Here is an 18,180-nt window from a genome sequence, read left to right on the forward strand (position 1 = left end):
CAAAAAATTATTATTATTTATGTGGGAAAATTGAAAAGAAAACTGCAATTTAGTCAATTTTGGAAGGTTTTGTTTCCACGCGGTACACTTTACGGTAAAAATGATATGTTCTCTTTATTCTGTGGGTCAATACCCATGATACCCATGTTATGATTTTTTATAATTGCACAGCTTTAAAAAATTAAGTTTGAAATTGCCCTATTTTGGGACATTTACGCATGCGGCAATACCAAATATGTTTATTAGTTTATTTTTAATGCTTTTTGGGGGTAAAATGGGAAAAAGGGACTTTTTTTATTGAGGGAGGGGATTTTTACATTTTTTTTGTTTTTTTTTTAATGTCCCCATAGGAGACTATTTATAGCAATAATTTGTTTGCTAATACTGTTCCGTGCTATGCATAGGACATAGCACTGATCAGTGTTATCGGCGATCTTCTGCTCCGGTCCACCCGATCTCAGACCAGAGCAGAAGACCCCTGGAGAATGTGGCAGCGCTGCAGGCGATCCGATCATCCAGTGCCGCACTGCCGCAGATGCAGTGATCTGTATTGATCACGGCATCTGAGGGGTTAATGGCGGACATCAGCACAATTGATGTCCTCCATCACCGGTGGGTTCCTGGCTGCTGACAGCAGCCGGGATATACCGTGCATGACGTGAGCACCGCTCCGGCTAAGTACCACCGCACCATGACGTAAATTTACATCTGATGTCGTTAAGGGGTTAAAGTGCAGCATCAGGAACATTTATAATTAAATAGTTCATACAACTACGCAGGCGATGCCATAATATATATATATATATATATATATATATATATATATATATATATATATATATATATATATGTATGTATATAAAACATTTTTTTTTTTAGTTTTTATTTGAACAATGGGAAAAGGGAGATGATTTGAACTTTTATGAGGGGGGGGGGAGGATTTTTTTTTAATATTGAAAAAAAAAGTGTTTACTTTGTTTTCGGCACTCGATTGTCAAAGGTAGCCTTAAATGCGATATCCAGTGCTATAAAACTTTTAGGGAAAAAGTTTCAGATCGCGGGGGAGGGGGTCCAACTGCTGGGACCCCCTGCAATCTCCTGCTGTACGGGGCCCTGGCAGCCCGCGGGAAGGGGGCATGTTGACCACCACACGAAGCGGCGGCTGACACGCCCCCTCAATACAACTCTATGGCAGAGCCGGAGCGCTGCCTTCGGCAATCTCCGGCTCTGCCATAGCGATATATTGAGGGGGCATGTCGGCCGCCGCTTCATGCGGTGGTCGACACCTGCTATTTGGCGAGCCAGGGCCCCGAACAGGAGATCGTGGGGGGTCCCAGCGGCCAGACCCCCCGCGGTCTGAAACTTATCCCTTATCCTTAGAATAGGGGCTAAGTTTTTCAGCACTGGACTACCCCTTTAAGCAATAGTCGATCCACCGAGGACCAGGAAAGACGGGTAAGTCTTCCCCGGCAACCCATCTGCAGCCCATGATTACATTTTAATGCTGCAAATGGTTCCCCTAGACCCTAGGGATTACCGGCATTTAATGTTTAAATGCTGTGATCACTACTGATCATGGCAATTAACAATTTCAATGATGGACATCCGAGCCAGCTCAATTGTCCGTCGTTACCGGCAGATGTCAGCTGCTGATAGCAGCAGGGATCTGCCGGTTATGATGCAGACCTGACCCGTGTGACCGCATAGTATTCCCCTCACCTGACCCATGATGTACTGATACGTCATAGTTTGGGAAGGGGTTAAAACTTATACAACTTTCTTATATGTAGTGCTTTAATGCCTCAATGTTAAATTGCTGTTACTGAATGAAAAGATTATTTTTATACTTAAAAGGCAGCCAACCTGTACATACCTATTCATAGCTGAAAAGTGGATACAACTGTTTCTTCTGTGGCCAAAATATCAAAGCTTTATTGCTGTTTTTGTTCAATTTCCCCAAAAAATCATGCAAAAAAAAAAAAAATAATAATTGCAGTTTTGGAAAAATTACTGCAAAATGGTAGCCAATTTCCCATACCATTCAGAAAAGCACAACAAAACAAAGGAACATATCAGCAGATAAACATTTGACCCATCTAGATTGCCCAAGGATAAAGTGATTATGTGTAGTCATCATCCTGAGCTATAAAAGCCCTCATTGACATTTAGAGGGAATTAAAGGGGTATTTCCATTTAATTTTACAGGATAAAAGATAAGTATGAGATTGCAAGGGTCCAACCACTGGGCCCTCCCATAATCTTCAGAGCGCGCCCTGCTGCCTTTGTTTAGAAAATCACCAAGCCCTGTGCCTCCTTAATCTCCCATTTCACAGGATAGAGGAAAGTTACATAGCTCATTATGTTGAAAAAAAAACACTCAAGTTCAAACTATAACACCTACTATGTTGATTCAGAGAAAGCTGTAAACCCCTTATGAGGCTGTTGTCAATTGCCCCATAACAGAGAAAAAAAGGCATGAGAAAATTTAAGTCAGAAAAGGGATAAGTTAGGAAATACCATTTAAGGGTCTATTCACACGTACAGTATTCTGTGCAGATTTGACGTGCAGATTTTCTGCTGCAGATTTCAATGTAAACTAAACACAGCTTGAAATCCTGCGCATCAAATCTGTGCAGAATACTGTACATGTGAATAGACCCTAAAAGGGTATTATCGCTGTAGACATTTTTGTTGTATCCAATATCAATTCGCTGATCAGTCTAATCAATGGGCCTTCTATTGACTGTCAAGACAATGTATAAATGCAATACCAGGGATCAGAGAAACATGTAATTTCACTGCTTAGATAACGCTGTCAATAGCGACTGTGGCATATAAGCTATTAGATATGGTGCCTGCTTTTGTCACCTTAAAAGGGGAATTACCTGGTAAGTATGGAGGATTTCCAAGAAAGACCTATAGATTTCAGGGCGGTCGAGGAATCTTGTTTTTATTTTATTAACATAACTGATAGCATTGTGAAACTCCAGAGAGTCCGATTCTGGAGGAGCCGTACTCTTTTCCTTTTCCTGTTGACGTGCATCTTCCACCACATCACTATGTGAATTTTCAGGCACAGTAGGAACCACTATCCGAGTGCTGGGCACGTTGCTTGTTGCAGGATCTGCAGATACCTGTGAATAGAAATTTGGAACAATTACAACCTTAAAATTAATTTTGGCTTAATTCATAGGAGAGAGCAAAGAAAAAAAAAAAAAAAGAAAAAAAAAAGAACAAAAAAAAAATAAAACATTATCTAAGGAGTTTATCGACTTACCGGGCTTGCCAGTGACGTCTGAACGACAACTTTGCCATTTTTAGGAAGCTCAATTTTATAGCCAAGTGGTAGAAAAGCATTAAAGCCCAACATCAAATCGGGATGCTCATGGAATAGTTGGGAAACACGCCGTATTACACCTGGAGTGTCAATGCTGCATAAGACAAGTAGGAAAAATTCTAAAATTAATCCACCTTAGATCAGGCAAAAGGGGCAACAGACAAGAGGATCTTGCCACCATTAACCACTGCTCTTCTGCTTAACACCTTAAAAGGATTACTCCGCTACCCAGCATCCGGAACATTGAGTTCCTAACACTGTGTGCAGGGTTCCGCGTCCATGCCCGCCCCCTCATGACATCACGCCCCGTCATGTGAAGTCAGGTCTCGCCCCCTCAATGCAAGTCTATGGGAGGGGGCATGACCGCCGTTGCACCCATTTCCCAAAGAACTTTCATTGAGGGGGCAGGTTGTGACGTCACGAGGGGGCGGGCGTGCACAAGGAAGCCTGCACACACTGTTAGGAACTCAATGTTACGGACGCTGGGGAGCGAAGGGGAGTGGAGTAACCCTTTAAGAATACAGCTAATTTTGGCCTTAATGGGGTATTCAAAGGAACTCAACTTATCCCCTATGCACAGGACACCCCATAATCAGACAAACTTATACCCTAGAAATATTCAGTGTGTGTGACCTGCTTTACACAGACCTGAAGCTTTTTGGGCCTTTTTATTAGGGTGTTTTTCAGGCACCATATTAGGTTTGCAAAGTAGTGGAGGTAAAACCAAAAACAGGGTATTAGCAAGACCAGAAAGAGGTTAAAGGTGTTGTCCAGAAAAATAAAAATATGGCTGCTTTCTTCCAAAAACTACACCATACCTGTCCACAGGTTATATGTTGTATTGCAGTTCAGCATCATTGAAGTTAATGGGGCTGAGCTGCAAAATCACCTGCAACCAGTGGACAGTTGTGGCAGCAATGTTTAGAAGAAAGCAGCCATGTTTCTTTCTAATTCTGGACAATGAACCCCTTTACATCGGACGTAAATGTACATTCCTGGCACCCATCACACCAGGATATACATTTTACATCCTGGGCGGCATTCCATCTATGAAGCGAATGAAGAAGCTGCGCTCATTTCATAGACTGAGTGATGGCTGCTATCATTAGCTGTGCCCTCACAGTCAATGACGGACATTGGCGATCCTACCAAAATCCTTTATTAATCATCATTAATAGCCATCACAGCACTTAAGAGCCTCAATGACACATATGCTACCCAAAATATATGCAGAGGTCTGATCGGTTTAAATGGCCTTCGGAGGTCCTCTCACCTACCCCATGTGTGGGTCCCTGGTTCGATCTGCAGATCGCCTATGACACTTAGTAATGTTATGCAATAGCATAGCATTATTCAGTGTTAGCAATCTAATGATTGCATGTAAAAGTCACCTATGAGGACAAAAGTGTAAATAAAATTTTAAAAAATTTCTAAAAAGTCTCTCGCCTAAAAGAAATTAAAACCATTCCCTTTTCCCATTCTTCAAATAAAAACAAAAACAAATCTTTGGTATTGCTGAATGAAATAACAAATCCGTAAACACTTAAAAAGCTGCAGCACTCTTCAAACAGCTGAACAACTGAGTTGACAGAAGTCGGCCTTCACCGATCTAATACTGGTTGCCTATTCTCAGAACAGGAAAGCTGGATATTCTATTAAAAAACAGGAATTAGGAGAACACCAGCTACAGGGGAGGCTACAGATGACTAAAACAAACCATAACATGGGGTTAGTTCTAATAAAAAATAAAAATCCCATCTGTAGTTGATACTACAGAAACCACCACCACAGAATTCAATATTGGCTGAGGTACTTACCTTTGAGACTTAAATTCCTTCATAATTTCTAGGAAGCCATTATAAGTAGCTGGATCACTTCCGAAACGGATTTTCACCTGATCCAGATAGGATAAGGCATCCTCTACCTAGAATGAACACATACGTTTACACATTTATTAATCTGATCACAGAAATGATAGAGCTTGCTCACATTACATTATTGCCTCTACACTCAGAATATACACCACTGGTGTATAAGCCCAACATATTCCTAGGGCTCCACTCACCCAACAGAGGCTGAAAGAATGTTCTTTTATCCTCTGTCAGGCTAGTACATATCTGTACTTTTTCCAATAAGGAACCTATGGATGATATATGTATTGGAGGTATGTCGGGTATATGTCAAACAACTATCTATATAAGTCTTCACTCAAAAGAAGCTGCTTCATTAAATGGTACCTGTAATTAGTAATAAAAATGTATGTTATAGATTAGCCTATATGAGTTACTTTTCTAATATACTTAATAAAATTTTGTAACTTTGTGTGTTAAATTAACCCCTAAAAATTTGGCAACCAGGGGTCCTCCTTCTGGTCCTGCCTGCAGTCCTGCTAGCAGATTGTCTCCTGCAGCATCCTGGAAGACAAAAGTCAGGAAATGCTGGTTGGACCTCAGCTCAGCACACTGTATACTGCATATAGAGCTGAATGTTTCTGCAGGGGGGGGGGGTGTTTGGGGTGTGCGGTCTTAGCCAATCACAGCCCATCTCACACTGAACTGCTCTGGGCTGTGTGTAGCAGAGTGAGGGAGGAAGTTCTCCCCTGTATGGCTTCGGATGATGTCACACCTGCTGGGTAACGCCCCTTCCCAGTCTGTGCAGCTAACTGAGACTGAGCAGAAAATACAGAACAATATCAAGGTAGAAAACTAAAAGAAAAAAAAATATTACAAATAAAGGCAGGGGGTGAACTTGGATTTACTTAACTGTACAAGAGAAAAAAAAAAAAAAAAAATAAAACACACTAGTGCGCCCATAATCAACCGTGTTTTTTTTTTTTTTTTTTTTTTTTTAGACCAAAGCTCATTAGGATATAAAAGCTGAGCTGTGATTGGTTGTTATGGACAAATCACTCCAGTTTCTCTCACAGTTTGTTAACTCTGGGTCTTTAGGAGCCAATAGCTTATGTAACCATATAAATAGGCAGAATGCTGTATACACTTTTGGCGATGAATGTGCACAGGACATGTGTGTGCCGTACAAATTCTACTTACATGTACAGGAAGCTTTTCCTGTGACTTGCACCAGCTGTTTGAGCTTGGCTTGCAGCTGCCACCTCCACTGCTACTTGCCATTTCTGGTTCCCAAATCTATTCTGGTCAGCAGAAGAAAGTATCTTGTCCACAACAGGCCCACAAAGACGCTGAAGTACTCAGATCTCCAAATGCATGACACTGGAAAGAGTAAGAATACAATTTTTGTGTTATTCAGGTACAAAAGTTAAGGGTTTTTAATAGTAAAAAGTTAAATTGCAAAAGACAAAAAAAAAAAACACTGAAATGTCATGATAAAGGGAAACAGCAGGATGTCCATTTGAAAAGAAACAAAACCACTTCAGTATGCACATCTGTTTATATGCCAATAAAAATCTTAAAAACGAAACCCACTATAAGAGATGAGCGAAGTTACAGTGATTCGATTCATCACAAACTTCTCGGCTCGGCAGTTGCTGACTTTAGCCTGCATTAGGGAGTTCAGCTTTCAGGTGCTCCGGTCGGCTGGAAAAGGTGGATACAGTCCTAGGAGAGAGTCTTGTAGGACTGTATCCATCTCCTAGGACTGTATCCACCTTTTCCAGCCCACCGGAGCACCTGAAAGCTGAACTCATTTATGCAGGCTAAAGTCATCATTCCCGTGGGGGAGGGGCCAAACCGGTATTGCGGTATGGGTTAAAATTCATATCGTGCAGCACAAAAATGTTGGTATTCGGTATGAACCGGCCCTACTGCAGAGCATTGCACCCTAGCATCGTTTACAGACCCTAGGGTGCAATGCTCTGCAGTCTGCAAATACCCCACATGTGAATGGCAGTGTGTGTGTGTGTGTGTGTGTGTACATTCCTATACAGGTGGGGGTATGTGCAGGGCATTGCACCCTAGTTTGTATAGTTTGTAGTACAGACTAGAATGCAATGCTCTGCTTATACCCCCACCTGTATAGGAATGTACATACACACACACTGCTATACACATGTGTGGGGGGGGGGGGCATGTGCAGACTGCAGAGCATTGCACCCTAGGGACTTCTATAAACCCTAGGGCAAGGATGCAACGCTCTGCAGTCTACACATCCCCCCCCCCCCCCATGTGTATAGCAGTGTGTGTGTGTGCGCATTCCTATACAGGTGGGGGTATGTGCAGAGCATTGCATTGGTCAGTGACCCAGGGCCTCTAAGTCTGCAGTCACTGCTATTCACATCTGTACATACACTAGAGTGCAATGCTCTGCACATACCCCCATTGTATAGCAGTGTGTGTACTACACACACTACTATACATTGGGAGTATGTGCAGAGCATTGCACCCTCGTATCTGTACATTCCTGTTAGCGGACGGGATTGGACAAAAATTAATCGGGAGCGGGATTGAAAAAACAGTCCTGCGCAGGGCTCTACAACATAGTGTATAAGGAGAACAGCAGGCAAACTCCAGCAATCCTTCTTCCTCTCTGTGTAACATGTGCAGCATAAAAGCAGAGAGGAAAGGGTTACAGAGCAGAGTGCAGTGATTGGCTGACAGCTCAGTGACACACAGTGAGGGAGGAAGTTTAGTCATGTACAGTGAGGGCAAGAGAGGGACACGCCCCCTGCCTGAGAGAAGATGGAAATTCAGTGTGATCTGATATAAGCTGATTTTAAAAGAAATACAGAAGCTAGACACATAAAAGTTATACGTACATGATCATGATGAGAACTTTTTTTTTTATGATAGGTATGCTTTAAGGGCACAGCATCCGATGGGCTGTGCGCTTCTTCTACTAAGGTACTGGGAAGGGGCCGATAGCACCCAGGTTCCCTTTGACTCCAGCACAGCAGTTGAAGTGATTTGATGTACACAATCACTGTGGGATTTTTCATGCATGATATCATATGGAGACATGACTTTATAAGAATACATAACATGCCATGTAGCAGTAGGTTTCTCCATTGCCTAATGTGCACCCACCACCTTCTACAAGTAACCAAAGACACCTACACATCAAGTGGTGAAAGTTCAATTCATGTCTATCTGTATAAACATAGGAAATGTACTTTACACAAACTCATCGGATAAATGGTAGAATATATCCTTTGGCATGAGATCAACTCCAAGTACTTTCAGAATCAAATGGTTTACAACATCTGCAGTATGGAGTCTTCAGCCAACACAGATCAGTGTATATTAACCCCTTAGGACACAGTCCTTTTTGCTCTTAAGACACAGTAGATTTCCCTTTTTGTGTTTTTTCTTTCTCGTCATTCCAGAGACATAAGGGGGAACCCTGGGCAGAGGATAAGTGCAGCTGTGCCCATAGCAACCAATTAGATTGCTTCTTTAAAAGGAGTAGTCTCGTGGAGAAAAACGTATCCAGAGCCCTATCCAAAAGGGCTTGCACCCCCTGTGATCTCCTGTATCTAGCCCCAGAGAAGCGTGTCACAACCCCTGCCCAAAGCAGGGGCCACGACGTCCCCTCCATATCGGAGCAATCTGAATAGTTATTTAAAGCAACCAGTCGGCTTTTCCTCTCTGCTTTGATACATCTCTACCATAAGTTTTTTTTTTTTTTTTTTTTTTACAATCACTGTTCAGATTGCTAACCTTGAATAATTCTATACTATTACAAAGCATTATTCAGTGTTGTTAGCGATCTGCTGGTAGAGCCTGACTCAGCAGGTTCTAGCAGCAGATCAGAGCTGGACCATCACAGAGCAGGTGAGAGGACCTCTAGCAGGCAAATAAACCAATCGGACCCCCGAATACATGTATTTAAGGGTGCCGATCAGTTAGAGACAATGGCCCTGATTTATCAATCTGTCCGAGACAGAAACTGGAGTGATTTTCCCAAGCAACCAATCACGGCTCAGCTTTCATTTTACCAGAGCTCCATAAGATATAAAACATGAGCTGTGATTGGTTGCTTGGGAAAATCACTCCAGTTTCTGTCTCAGACAGATTGATAAATCAAGGCCAATGTCAATGCGGTGCTTAAGTGCATTGATGGCTATTGGTCACTGTATTTAATGAGTTAATAACAGAGACAGGATTGCCAATCTCAGTCAATAACTAAGTGCACCCATCACTTACAGTCTATGAAGCGAGAGCAGCTCCTGTGCTCGCTTCATAGTCAGACCACCGCTTAGGATATAAATGTACGTTCTGGTGCATTAAGTGCTAGTGCATATATTAACATCCATTGTTCTAAAGGGATTAATATTCTATACATAAATAGTCATCTCAGCTCCAATGTAAGGAATTCTACCAAAACACCAAAGATTGCGCAATGGCCAAAGACAGCACCACTTTGGAGGTACTTTGTAAAGAGAAAAAGCATTTCCATTGATGATTATTCACACATTGTGGGAATATTGGAATTTTTTTTGGCACAATTAAAAATAAATAAAATAAACGACAGCAAAACACTGACATGCTAGAATGCCCTGATACAAAGGGGGAGATTTATAAAAACCTGTGTAGAGGGTGGTGGCATCAGATCGCTTCGTTCATTTTTAAAGAGGCCTGTGAAAATGAAAGAAGCAATCTGATTGGTTGCTAGGGGAAACTGCACCACTCTTCTACACAGGTTTTGATAAATCTCCCCCAATGTCCTCACCAGACTTGCCTGCTAACAGCAGGACTGAGATGACTAAGGCTCTGTTCACATCTATCCTGGAGGCTCCATCACAGTACCTGCCCTCAGCGGAACAAGACAGATCCCATTATAAGTCAATGCAATCACATTGGTGGGGTCCATTGTGTGATCCTGCAGAGCGTTGTTTTTGTTATAAAACACGACGAGTCTCATTAAGGTGTTGCAATGACTTTGAACTTGCCTCAGAAGTCACATTCAGGACTCTCCTGCTCTGGGAAGCCATTCTCAAGACAACAAGACCTTCCCTTCATTTCCATGCACATCAAGAAGGTGGTAGGGACATATGGAGCAGGCTACATACATATTTACTGCTGGCAGCTAATAGGCCTAGAGTGGTAGGAGAAGCAGTTTGACTGTACACTGCAATACATATTTATTGCTTGGTACTGTACCAAGAGATCAACCAATTACATGTCCACGTCCCCAAGACTAAAATCTAAGAAAAAAAGGAAAATGTCTCTGAAGTACACTTTTGTCTACTATTTATAGAATGAGGGAAAAAAAACACACAAACACACACCTGTCACTTTGATTAGAAAATCAGTAGCATTCAAGCTGTGTAATATGATGTTGTGCAGCAGCTGGGGCACACTGCTCAAGAAGCAAAGGGAAGTCATCATTAAGTCACTCAGACTTGGCACAGGACAGGGAACATCCTACACAAGTGATCTGAGACATTGCTTAAAAGGGGTACTCCACCCCTAGACATCTTATCCCCTATCCAAAGGATAGGGGATAAGATGTCTGATTGCAGGGGTCCCGTCACGCCCCCTCCCATAGACTTGCATTGAGGGGACGGGGTGTGACGTCACAAACTTCCATTCCGGTGGTGGTGACCCAGACCCTCCAGCGCTTTCGGAGCAGAAACAGGTGGGTGCCGCATGCTATATTGCGGGGGTCCCCAGCGGCGGGACCCCCGCGATCAGACATCTTACCCCCTATCCTTTGGATGGGGGATAAGATGTCTAGGGGCGGAGTACCCCTTTAGGCAGGAAAAGTTAAGAAGAAAGACTATCACGAATATTTATTTAGATAGCGCCACTACATAGCAATGCTCATCCTATTTTGACATCAGAATGGGCAATGCAAATTTTTTGATATAAGAAATCAGCGTTTTGGCTTTTTCTCATGGACTAGATATACTAGAAATGGATGTGGTTGCAATATGGTGGGTAGGAATATGGATGAGTGGAAAGAGAAATGTGTAAGGATGGAGATCTAGTTACTAGTAATATGAATGTGGTTAGAGGTATGGTATAGGTCTGTTAGTGTAGTGATCGAGTGCAACTATGTATGTGGAAATATGATATACTGTCTGACTAATAGTATGGTGTATATGGCTGTAAACTTGTAACAAATAAATCAGTGTCTATGTCCAAGATGCAACAATATTTTATTAAACTAAATACAATGTTAAATACAGTAACAATTAAAGAGTGCAGGATCCTTGCACTTCCCATAAAGTTTAAAATGGTTAGTATCACATAGACAGCAATACCATTGGTAAAATAGTTTATAGGTAGTAGAGCAGTTGGGGTTGATATGAGCGCATGCAGTGCACTTGCAGGCACTGGAGGACCCAAAATGCAGGCCCACTGTCAGGGTAATTTCTGCTCTGATAATAGAAATGTTCAATCAAGTCACTAGAAGTTAAAGGACAACTGCAGTGGCATTACACTTATCCCCTATCCACAGGATAGGGGATAAGTGTTTGATCGCGGGGGGTCTGACCACTGGGACCCCCCGATCTCCCTAACGGGGCGCCACCATAAGCGCTCATGGTGAGCGCTAAGGCGCGTAGCGTCGACCTAGAGATCGACGGTGACGCCCCGTCTCCTCCCCGTCCCCATACAGTTCTATGGCGTATGCGGGGAGGCACAAATGCTGCCTCCCCCATAGAGATGTATGGTGGAGGGGTGCCGGCCGCACGTCATGCTGCGGCTGGCACGCCCCCTGCACGGGAGAGCCGCAGCCCCGTACAGGAGATCGCCGGGGGCCCCAGCGTTTGGACCACCCGCGATCAAACACTTATCCCCTATCTTGAGGATAGGGGATGTGTTTGTAACTCTGCAGATGTTCTTTAATCCTCCAAATAATAATCCTATAGACACAGCAAATGGTCACAGCAATTAGTCCAATGTTTCTCTATTAACCGTGGAAAACCAAATTGCGCGGCAGCTCTAATTATATTGATCGGCACGGCGGCCGTTGGAAGCAGGTGTAGAGCGTCACTGCGGCCATCAGATGATAATAGAAGCACAGCACGGCGGCCGTCAGGTAACAGGTTTGGTACACTGTACCGCTTACCCTCGGGTGTGGCAGTCCTTACGCCTCCTGGCCGTGACAGCGATGACAGTGATGTCCGGGATTTTCTTGTGAACAAGCAGTCCTTTTCTCCGGGGACGGGTCACGGTAATTTCAGGAGGCGGGTATAGCGGTGCAGTGGTGGTGGGTCTTGGTGTTGAGATCCTGGTTGTATAATGAGCACGCGCTCCTGGTATCCACGGCTCGCTCTGTGAGTGCTGTGGCCAGCAGTGCGTACAGTGGAGGCGATGATGATGCTTGTTCTACAATGGTGTAGCAGGTAGGAGTTGGTGGTAAGGTGCTGTCGGTGATATTTGATACAGCGTACCAAACCTGTTACCTGACGTCCGCCGTGCTGTGCTTCTATTATCTGACGGCCGCAGTGACGCTCTACACCCGCTTCCAACGGCCGCCGTGCCGATCAATATAATTAGAGCTGCCGCGCAATTTGGTTTTCCACGGTTAATAGAGAAACATTGGACTAATTGCTGTGACCATTTGCCGTGTCTGTAGGATTATTATTTGGAGGATTAACTTCTAGTGACTTGATTGAACATTTCTATTATCAGAGCAGAAATTACCATGACAGTGGGCCTGCATTTTGGGGCCTCCAGCGCCTGCAAGTGCACTGCAGGCGCTCATATCAACCCCAACTGCTCTACTAACTATAAACTATTTTACCAATGGTATTTCTGTCTATGTGATGCTAACCATTTTAAACTTTATGGGAAGTGCAAGGATCCCGCACTCTTTTTAATTGTTACTGTATTTAACATTGTATTTAGTTTAATAAAATATTGTTGCATCTTGGACATAGACACTGATTTATTTGTTACAAGTTTACAGCCATATACACAATACTATTAGTCAGACAGTATATCATATTTCCACATACAGTGATCCTTCAACTTACAATGGCCTCAACATACAATAGTTTCAACATACAATGGTCTTTTTTGGACCATTGTAACTTGAAACCAGACTCAACATACAATGCTATGGGATCTGCGAAACGCGTCAATAGCTGGAAGATCCGACCAATCAGAATGGATATTTCACTGGTAAAACCTGTGTATACCTAAAGTGCATGCACTCACTGGTGTCTGGTAGCGCCCCCCTAGAGTACAGGGAGGTATTACATGTTCTGTACTCTTTACCTGTGCCAGGCTCCTTTGGACATCAGGTGAGGGCAGCTCCATTTTCCCAGTGTTTCCCAAAGAGGGTGCCTCCAGCTGTTGCAAAACTACAACTCCCAGCATGCCCGGACAGCCTTCGGCTGTCCGGGCATGCTGGGAGTTATAGTTTTGCAACAGCTGGAGGAACCCTGGTTGGGTGACACTGAAATAGACAGTGATCGCAGCTCCCAGCAGCTCTTTCTTACTTTTATATATAAGGACTTGCTTTATCTATATTAGTTATCTACTTATTTTGCTTTCATTCTCACTTTTTCCTATTTTTGGATGACATTTTGGGGCTTCAAAACCAATTATCAGGTTTCCATAGAGTTATGGTCTCAACATACAATGGTTTCAATTTACAATGGTCCTCCTGGAACCAATTAATATTGTAACTTGAGGGACCACATACATAGTTGCACTCGATCACTACACTAACAGACCTATACCATACCTCTAACCACATTCATATTACTAGTAACTAGATCTCCATCCTTACACATTTCTCTTTCCACTCATCCATATTCCTACCCACCATATTGCAACCACATCCACATCCATTTCTAGTATATCTAGTCCATGAGAAGAAGCCAGTGTTGAGAGGATATCACTCCTTGGCTAAATTCTCGGTCAGATTTTGTGGTAGATTAAGTACCACCATATTCTAGTCTTTTTTCATATTTGTTGATATTTAAAGGGGTACCCCAGTGGAATTTTTATTTTATTTATTTATTAAATCAACGGTGCAAGAAAGTTAAACAGATTTGTAAATCACTTCTATTAAAAAAAAATCTTTACATTTCCAGTACTTTTTAGCAGCTGTATGCTACAGAGGAAGTTCTTTTCTTTTTGAATTTCTTTTTTGTCTTGTCCACAGTGCTCTCTGCTGACACCTGATACCCTTATCAGGAACTGTCCAGAGCAGGAGAAAATCCCCATAGCAAACATATGCTGCTCTAGACAGTTCCTGACACGAACAGAGGTGTCAGCAGAGAGCACTGTGGACAACACAAAAAAGAAATTAAAAAGAAAATAACTTCCTCTGGAGTGTACAGCTGCTAATAAGTAATGGAAGTGTAAAGAATTTTTAACAGAAGTAATTTACAAATCTGTTTAACTTTCTGGTACCAGTTTATTTGAAAAAAAAAAAAAAAAAAAAAAAAAAGGTTTTCCACCGTAGTACCCCTTTAAGTGGAAAATAGTCACTGACGTTTAATATATGTATTTAACCTGATAAATGATGCTCAGAGGTGGACACACTAAGGTAAGCTGGGTTATCTGCATATGTTTACCTGCAGCAGCTATACAGCTCTCAGCAAGAGACGTATTTAGCAAAAGTCTATGGCACAGTACATTGCCATCAAATAGGGAAAAACTTCTGTTTTCTTTTCGAGTACATTTTGAAAACCAAAGTGATCCTTGTAGCTGCCTGGTATATAGAGAGGATATTTCCTCACTTGTAGTGACGTGAACAAGTACCAGGAGATTCCTATTGATCATTACAGTGGTGACGTACACAGGAGGTGCTGAACAGTCTGCAATCATATATATATATATATATATATATATATATATACATACATACATACACACACATATATACAGTGGTCCCTCAAGTTACAATATTAATTGGTTCCGGGACGACCATTGTATGTTGAAACCATTGTATGTTGAGACCATAACTCTATGGAAACCTGGTAATTGGTTCTAAAGGCACCAAAATGTCATCCAAAATAGGAAAAAGTGAGGATTAAACAAAAATAAGTAGATAACTAATATATATAAAGCAAGTCCTTACATATAAAAGTAAGAAAGATCTGCTGGGAGATGTAAATCACTGTCTATGTCAGTGTTTCCCAAGCAGGGAGCCTGCAGCTGTTGCAAAACTACAACTCCCAGCATGCCCGGACAGCCTTTGGCTTTCCGGGCATGCTGGGAGTTGTAGTTTTGCAACAGCTGGAGGCTCTCTGATTGGGAAACACTGGTCTATGTAGAGGACAGGAGCTTCTTCAGGGTCCTGTACAGTACACGCAATGTCATAAAAAAGTAAAATGGAGCTGCCCTCACCTGGTGTCCAAAGGAGCAGCTAACCCTGGCACAGGTAAAGAGTACAGAACATGTAATACCTCCCTGTACTGTAGGGGGCGCTACCATACATCAGTCAGTGCATACACTTCAGTAATACAGGGGTTTTACCAGTGAATGCCCATTCTGATCTTCCAGCCATTGACACGTTTCACAGATCTGCACTGTCTGTACATTGTATGTTGAGTCTGGTTTCAACTTACGATGGTCCAGAAAAGACCATTGTATGTTGAATCTATTGTATGTTGAGGCCATTGTAAGTTGAGGGGATCACTGTATAGCTTTAAATTTATTCATAATAATTTCTGCTCATCCTGGGATAAGTTAAGTGGTCCTAATTGACTGACAGCTATCTGTATATAACTGTGCTTATAGAGCTGTCAATCACAATAGGAACGCCCACTTGACTACTTAGCCAAAAGCCATCCATTCCCATGAATGACAAGTTATGGATTCAGCCTCTGCTCCGCTCCTCCTGCACTGTAACATAAGCCCTGCAGAATGGATTGCATTATCAATGTGACAGCTTTGTTATAAAGGGCTTAGAACACTTGGCACTGGTCTCCAAACTGTGGACCTTAGGATGATGCAGAACAAGATCAGATCCCAGCATTTAAAAACAGCCAATGGCATGCTGGGAGCTGCAGTTTTGCAACATCTGGAGGGCCACAGTTTGGAGACCGCTGCCCTAAAGTCGGCATTTTATTAATTCTACATATGTAAACTGCTCGCAATCTTAGAATATGGGGACATCATCCATTATATATATATATATAGATAGATATGTATAGCCCACCCACTGTCTTAACCTGCTGTATAGTACAATACATTCTGCTCCATATACCCAGCCAGGACACGGAGCCCCATCGACTGCATTGTGCCCTCTCCCGTGCCCACGTTAGGACCCTCAGTAGCCGGGCTCCGTCATGGTAGCCTCCGCCGCTTTGTGCCCGTCCTCCATCTCTCTCCTCCTTGTTGTGTCCCAATCGCCTCCCATACCTACACAGTCGTTACCTCCCTGTCTCTTCCGGCCGCTGTTATTTCTTTTCGGTCTTCTCCGCCATCTTTTCTAGCAGGGGAGCAGTCATCTCCGCTGTCTCTCTTGACACCGGGAACAGACCGTATCCTTGCAAATTGACACAAGGTACGACGGGAAATCCGCCGCCGTCAGGGCACGTACCGTGACGTCACGCCGTACATTCCTTCGGCAGGACGCACGGAGGTAGACGGAGCGCTATGGAGGAGGGGGGTGTAGCTAGGCAACGGGGAAAGGGGAGAGTTCTGTGGCGAGACGCTGTGTTGGAATAGGGAGCGTTCTGGTTATAGGTCCGTCACATTGCACAGACAAAAGGTGTCATTACTGCCTCTAGCAGCTAATCAGATTGCAGATGTGAAAATGAAAGGACGCGTCTGATTGGCTGCAGCAGGAAACACAGTGGGCCTCATTTATCAATACTATCTAAGACCGGGGTCGCCCGACGGTGGACCTCCAGCTGTTGCAAAACTACAATTTGTCCGTGCATGCTGGGAGTTGTAGTTTTGCAACATCTGGAGGTCCACAGTTTGGACTAAGGGGTATGTTCACACAGCATAAAACTAAAAGGCTATTTCATTTTATGTGCCTTTTTAGTCGTAATCAGCAACAATACATGTAGATTATGGGAAAAATGGGCGTATTAACATGAAATATTAGAGCTAAAGGTTTGGACGCAGGAAATGTATTGCATGTTCATTTTTCCCCCTCCTCTTTTTTTGGGAAAAGAAGGGGGACTTAAGTTTTTATTAGGGGAGGACTTATTTATATTTATAAACCGTAAGGAGTTGTTCACACTGCAATATCTCTGCTCAAGGAATTCCCAGAGCAGAGATTCCGGAAATACTTCAGCGGTAGGACCGCGGGGCACTGCGCTGTCACCATTGACAGCTATGTAGTACTCGCTGAATTCTGCGTAAAGAATTGCGGAACAATTTTAGCAGCGGAATTGTCCGCCGCTGAAATTCTGCAGTGTGGACGGGTTTCCTGGAAGACCCATTCACACTGATGGTACTGTTCACTGCGTGGAATTCTGCTTCTTCACAATGCCTTTCAATTTGACCAGAAGTGGTACTGGCAGCGAGCAGGGACCGCGATGGGGACCCCGGTCGCGCCTACGTTTGCAAACATTTTTTTTGGGCGGTTTGGAGAATCAGATGGTGTTCTCCCTTAGTAACCACTTTCTGAGACATCCGTCTCTTTTTGCGCTATATAGACGACATTTTTGTCAGCCGGGTCAGAAGAGGAATTTCATTCATTTGTAACTTAGCTTAATAACAGCATTTTTTATTTGCACTTTACTAGTGATTCTGGTAATCAGACCGCCACCTTTCTTGATGTTTAGGTGACACTCATGAAGGAAGGTATTCACACCACCGTCTTTTCAAAACCCACTGCTACAACGCATTACTACACCATGAGAGTTACCACCCTACATACATTAAACGCTCCTTACCATATGGACAATTTGTGCGGCTATGACGAATTAACAATGGCATCGATTTGTTTGACCAACATTCCAGGGTATTAAGTAAAAGACTGGAGGAACGTGGTTACCCTGC

The 18,180-nt window shown here is 43.0% G+C and overlaps 1 protein-coding gene across 3 annotated transcripts in view; it reads right to left on the reverse strand.

Moving 5' to 3' along the window:
• Positions 1-16,752, reverse strand: part of SIN3B (SIN3 transcription regulator family member B) — a 77,767-nt gene extending 61,015 nt beyond the window's left edge. Inside the window, exons 1-5 of one of the 3 annotated variants that reach the window (XM_056518153.1) lie at positions 16,600-16,752; positions 6,388-6,567; positions 5,155-5,261; positions 3,278-3,431; positions 2,886-3,134 (exon numbers count right to left, since the gene is read on the reverse strand). In XM_056518153.1, coding sequence (XP_056374128.1) covers positions 2,886-3,134; positions 3,278-3,431; positions 5,155-5,261; positions 6,388-6,468 — 591 coding nt within the window. In that variant the 5' untranslated portion in view covers positions 6,469-6,567; positions 16,600-16,752. Of the gene's footprint in view, positions 1-2,885; positions 3,135-3,277; positions 3,432-5,154; positions 5,262-6,387; positions 6,568-16,584 lie in introns of all 3 variants that reach the window. The other 2 variants (XM_056518150.1, XM_056518152.1) reach the window with 2 other exon arrangements.
• Between the last annotated feature and the right edge of the window lie 1,428 nt (positions 16,753-18,180).

The sequence above is a fragment of the Hyla sarda genome, chromosome 1 (assembly GCF_029499605.1).
Source record: "Hyla sarda isolate aHylSar1 chromosome 1, aHylSar1.hap1, whole genome shotgun sequence".
Taxonomy (NCBI): Eukaryota; Metazoa; Chordata; class Amphibia; order Anura; family Hylidae; genus Hyla; species Hyla sarda.